At 35.5% G+C, this 6,297-nt stretch overlaps 1 protein-coding gene across 1 annotated transcript; it reads left to right on the top strand.

Moving 5' to 3' along the window:
* The first annotated feature begins 2,312 nt into the window (after positions 1–2,312).
* Positions 2,313–3,248, top strand: LOC100031268 (olfactory receptor 6C2-like). Its single transcript, XM_001380538.3, has one exon. It carries the CDS (start codon positions 2,313–2,315, stop codon positions 3,246–3,248), a length of 936 nt encoding a protein of 311 aa, XP_001380575.3.
* Positions 3,249–6,297: the final 3,049 nt, after the last annotated feature.

Raw genomic sequence — 6,297 nt, 5'->3', positions numbered from 1 at the left:
GTTACATATTCAGAAACTGTTGGAATTGTTTAACATTGTTACATGATTTGTTATGTTCATGTAAAATTCCTATTACCAAAACCATTTTCCTATACCCAAACTTAGCATAGGATTAGATAGACAGAATAGCTAAAATAAGATTAAGATTTGTTGTTTTGGGAGGGTAAAGGAATATTTAATATAGTACAGGGTTAAGAATTAGATAGATAGAAATATAACTATATATATATATATATATATATATATATATATATATATATATATATATATATATATATATATATATATATATATATATATATATGGTAAGTATCATTAAAAATGCTGGTTGCTTTTTTTCCAAGACAAAAAGGGAGGATTTGTGGAGGAGACAAATTGGGAAAGCAGGCCAAAGACAGGAGCAGTGGAGGCTGATGACCTGTCAGTCAAATGAATGGTCTATTTGGAAAGTTACTGGGAGAAACAGTTAGAGCCACAGAGAAGCAATTCTCAGTGGGAGGAGGAAGGAGTGGGAAGAGGGGGGAGATTCAGGAATCATGCAACCATGGGAAAATACTCTAAATAAAGAAGGAAAAATACTTTTTTTAAAGAAAAGAGGATCACTGAGCATTGTTTTCTAATGCTATAATGATACTTTCCTGTCTCTGTGGACACAGGTCCCATTGCTATCTCTTTAAACCTGTTTTACTTTATGCTGATTATATGGTAGATTCATTAATTAATTTGATCCTGAATCCCCAAGGAACCTGTTGTTTTCTCTCTCACTAGATTCCTCAAACACAATTAGTAGAATTGGCAGATAAAAATTTGTGAGGGAAAACCCATCTCTGTGCCCAGTTGTGAAAGACTTTTTTCTCTGTAGTATAGTTAGGTCTGGAAATTGTTCTTACTTTCCAGAGTTCCCATTTTCCTAGGTGCAACTATATGGCACAGTGGATAAATCGCTGGGCCTGGAGTCAGGGAATCTGAATTCAAGTTCAGCCTGACACTTAGTAGCTAGGAAACTCTGAACAAGTCATTCAATTTCTGTTTATCTCAGTTTCCTCAACTATAAATTGAGCACTTACCATAAAGGGTTTTGATTTTTTTTTTAGAAATCTTAGAACAGAGCAAATGATAAATGCTTAATGAATACTTTTTCATTCCTTCTGAATTAAACCTCAAAAGAACATTAGAGGTGATCTGAATGAAGTACTTTATTTACAATTTAAAAAATTAAGCATCAGGAATTTCAAGGTTGAAGAGATCAAAAGTAAAAGCTGGAATTCAAGCTTATATGAGCTTTTCCTTTCACTCCATTCCTGCCACCTGTCTGCACTGTTGTTCATCTTTGATTCACTCCAGACATCTTTGGGGTTATTCCAGTTAATGATGATCTCTATGAAGCACTGACAGAAAAGTAAGTAGGAAAAGATTTTACACATCACAAGTTTTCTCATTCTATATCCGTGAAGATTATACTTGGAATAAATCAATTGTTTTATAAAATGGACAGACTGTCTACTTCAGAAATTAAAACTTTTGAAATTTCATTAGCTACTTGAACAATCAATTCTGAGATATCACTTTTTATGAGAAAAATAAGACATCTGAATATTACGCCCTTATTATGATGAATAGTCATAGTGTTGACCTTAGTAAGAGGAGATTGTGTGCACCATATTGTGATTTGCAGGGTGTTTGAAAAACCTCATTATTAAAACATCCCTGGGGTGCCCACTAACAAACATTTAAGAATGGAAGACATTTCAATCCTCCAACAAAAATCCGTATATATGAGCGAAACATCCCTCAAAGAGGTAAAACTTTAATACAAGAATTACAAAGGGCATGCTCAATATTTTTCCATTATTTTGACAATATGATTCCAATTTACTTTGTAAAGCTTCCACAGGTTCACAATAATGTGAAAATGATCCATGACAGTTCTTAGTTAATTGAAGAGCAACACAAACTGCTTACAAATTTTCTGTCTAAAAGAACTTATGGGGGAGAGAGAGAGACAAAATCTTTTGCCAAAGCAAAAGATATTGATTTGAAAGTGATATAGAAATAAGCAATTCACACTGGAAGGGACCCTAGAAAAGACTAGAATACAATGTCATGATTCAATCAGTAAGAAAAACTGTTGATCATTCCACAGGAATTGTTTAAGGAGGGGATCAATGTAATACTGGAAATGGGAATTCTCAAGTAGAAAAATTTCTCACCAAATGCCATTGATCTCCTCCTTTACTCTACATCCTCCTCCCCACACCCAAACTCTCCCTCTCTGTTTTGTGTGCAGATTTATCAGAATTCAAAAGACAGGGATGAGAAATCACACAGCAATAACAGTATTCATCTTGCGGGGACTGACAGATGACCCACAACTACAGGTTTTGCTTTTTATCTTTCTGTTTCTCAACTACTTCTTGAGTCTAACTGGGAATCTGACCATCATCATCCTTACATTGGTGGATCCCCACCTGAAAACTCCCATGTATTTTTTCCTCCGAAACTTTTCCTTCTTAGAAGTCTCACTCACAACTTCCTGTATTCCTAGATACCTCTATAGCTTGTCAACTGGAGACAAAATGGTTTCTTATAATGCCTGTGCCACACAAGTATTTTTTGTCATCTTTCTTGGGGCAGCAGAGTTCTTTCTTCTGGCTACCATGTCCTATGATCGATATGTGGCCATCTGTAAACCTCTCCATTACACAACTATTATGAACAGCAAAGTCTCTAACCAGCTCTTGCTGAGTTCTTGGCTAGCTGGATTGATGATAATCCTCCCACCTCTTGGCATGGGTCTTGAGTTGGAATTTTGTGACCCCATTATTGACCATTTTTCCTGTGATGCATTCCCTATGCTAGAGATTTCATGCACAGACACACAGTTGATACAGGGAGTGGTTTTAATCGATGCAATATTGACGCTCATCATCACCTTATTCTTAGTGGTTCTCTCCTATGCCTCCATTCTCAGGACTATTCTAAGATTCCCCTCTGCCCAGCAAAGGAAAAAGGCCTTTTCCACGTGTTCCTCCCACATAATTGTTGTCTCCATCTCTTATGGCAGTTGTATCTTCATGTATGTCAAATCTTCTGGAAATGAACAAGTTGATTTGAACAAGGTAGTTTCAGTTCTAATGGGCTCTGTTGCCCCTGTGATGAACCCCTTTATTTATGCCTTAAGGAACAAACAAGTCATACAAGCCTTTAAGAACTCAATTAAAAAGATTACAATGTTCACAAACAAATAAGAAAGAGATTATGGAGCTCAACATGACAAATGATTAAAGAAAAGTCATTCATCATTCTGGAAGCCTTTGTCATGTTTCTTGCTGTATGTAGCAGTCATGGTTGTCATAGTTCTTTTCTCACTAAGGAAGAACCATCCCCTATTGCTTAATTCACATACAGGCTCATTAATAGAAGTCTTTCCTCCTCCCTTTTTTTGTTATAATCCGTGATGCTTTCTGGACTTCACTTACTTGCTACAAAACAACACTGCCCTGTCGGCTATTTCTATGTCTCATTAGCTCAAGATTACTCCCTCCTTTAAGACAGATTTTTGAGATGAATGAATTTGGAGTCAAGAAGACCTCTATTCCAATTCTTCATTGGACACTCACTCTAAAAAACAAATAACAAGTGATTGTGCTTAGAGGGGTCAGGAATTTGAGAGGGCATATAGCCCACTTCCCTCCCTCTATACATAAGGAAACTAAGATCCAAATTTATCACCATAGTCAATAAGCATTTATTAAGCTTTTTTTAAGAAGCACTGAGGATATGAAAAAAGGCTTTTGACAGTTCTTCCATTCACAGAGTTCACATTCTAGTGAGTGATTCATCAGGCAAACAAATATATATAGATATGCTATAGAAGAAGAAAAATAGTAAACAGAATGAAGGCAGTAAAATTAATAAAACCAAGAGGGAGATATGAGGAAGGAGAGCATTCTAGGCACAGAGAACAAGCAGAGAAAATGCCTACAAGCTGAGAGATGGAATGTCTGTTCATGGGACAGCCAATAGGCCAAAGTCACTGGATCAAAAAGCAAGTAGTGGAGAGTGAAGTATAAAACTGGAAAGATTCAAATAAGTGACATACTATAAAGGCCTTTGAAATTCAAAATTAGTTTTTCCATTAGATCCTTCAGGCAAAGAAATGTGGCATTGGATGGTATTGAGTGGGGGGAAGGACAAAATGGAATATATGCTTGAGGGAAAGTTTAGTAGCTAACTGGAGAATGGATTGTAGAATGGTTGGAGATTTGTTTGAAAGGTAAAATTGACAGGAATTGACAGCAGATTGCATATGGGGGAAAAGAAAGTGAAGATTCAATGAAGGAGACATCTAACTTGCCAAATCAGGGCACCAGGATAATAATTATGCCCTCAACAAATAAAAAATTTTGAAGGGGGTGGACAGGGTAGAAGGAAAGAAAAATATTTCATTTTTAGACATGTTGAGATTAAAATACTTTGGATATATATTTTGAGATATCATAAAGGCAGTTAAAGATGGGAAACTGGAGGTCAGCAAACAGGATAGAACAGGTTATGTGGATCTAAGAATCATTAGCATTAGCATTATAGTTAAATCCTAATTTAGGATTTAGAGAATTAGTTAGGATTTAGAGAGTTAGTAAGATCATCAGGTGAGAGGACAGAGGTAAAAGAGAAAAGGACTCAAGACACATTCCTGAGGGTTAACAATAGTTAGTGGGCATGATTTGGATAAGCATTCTGCAAAGAAAAATGAAGAGGAGTTATCTCAAATCTAGAAAGAGGACAAGGAGAGAGTTGTGACCTAAAAACTTGGAAAGAAGAGAATATCAAAGTGGAGAGAATAAACAAAATTGTTCAAGGCTGAAAAATGTTGAGAGTGGGAATTTAGAAAAGACCATTGGATATTGCATTTAGAAAATCACTGGCAATTCTGGAGAGGGTAGTTTCCATGGAGTGATGAGCTCAAGAAGCTACAATGTAGAGTGTTAAGAAAAGTGTCAGGAAAGAATAAGTTGAGAAACCTGTTGTAGATGGCCTTCTCAAAGAATTTAGCCACAAAGGGCAAAAGTGATTTGGGATAATAGTAGGGATGAAAGAATCAAGGATGTATTTTTGAGGATGAGAGATCCATAGACATGTTTGTAGACCAGGAAAGGGGCCAGTATATAGGGAAAGACTGAAGGCAGGTAAGATAGTAGGTATGACAGAGAGGATTTCTTGGGAAAAATACATTGTTTCCCTAGACCCATAAAGACACTAGGCAAGATCATACAAAGCAGTCAATTAATTGCCCTATGATTTCATTGACCATTCCTTTACTTTCCACACCAAACATTCCCTCCTTGACCACTATTAACCTATTTGTCTTGTGTTTTCTTGTTAAAATATAAGTTCTTTCTTGATTTCTATTTTTTAACTTGTGACCACATGTCCCAGAACAATGTCTGGTACATATTAAGTACTTAATAAATATTTTTTCATTCACTTATTTATTCGGAGTAGCTGCAGACTATAGAGAGAGTTCAGCTGTCTATATAAAGGGAAGTCACTTGCTAGCTATCCCAAATATGTTTTTCTTCTGCAATTGCCTTAACTACTTACAATTAGGAAGAGGTGAGTAGACTGATGGGTAAGGTCTCTTCCACTTCTTTGATACTATAAAACTATGATTCTGTGATTCAATAACTGTTCTCAAAAGAAATTGTGACTCTAGAATGGAAATTTATCTCTACACACCTGCAGCATATTTCCCATAACTTGTCAGAAGTAGTGTGAGTATTAAGAGCTCTCTTGCTTCTTTAGCAACTACAAGTATGTCATTGCTATTCTGTATTTTCTGTGATCAAATAAAGGTTGTATTTTTAACATGTATGTAGTTTATATGTGTTTAAGTAGTTTAGTGAAAGTTCTTCATCTTTTCTGTAGTGGCCAATAAATGGTTCAAATTCTGCTGTTGCCTGTCGAAACCCCAAGAAGATTAGAAGAAATTCAATTTTCCAGGAATCATAAGAGAAAAAATCTCCAATTCAAAAACAATGAATGAAATGGAATTATATATGTTTCTGAACACTCACTTCACATTCACTGAGTTGGAAATACTGACAAAATCATTCATGTGGAATATATTGAGGAAAGATAAGGACAATAGTACATATGGGTGAAACTATAAGTTAATTCAACCCTTTTGGTAAATGTCAAACTATGTTACAAAAATTTTAATTGTTCATGATCGTGGATTATGACTCTCTGATTCCTCAATAGGAAAATTAAAATCTTAGTGCTTCAATTTCATCC

This window comes from Monodelphis domestica, chromosome 5 (genome assembly GCF_027887165.1).
Source record: "Monodelphis domestica isolate mMonDom1 chromosome 5, mMonDom1.pri, whole genome shotgun sequence".
NCBI classification, from domain to species: Eukaryota; Metazoa; Chordata; class Mammalia; order Didelphimorphia; family Didelphidae; genus Monodelphis; species Monodelphis domestica.
This window is presented reverse-complemented; position numbering and strand designations above follow the sequence as displayed.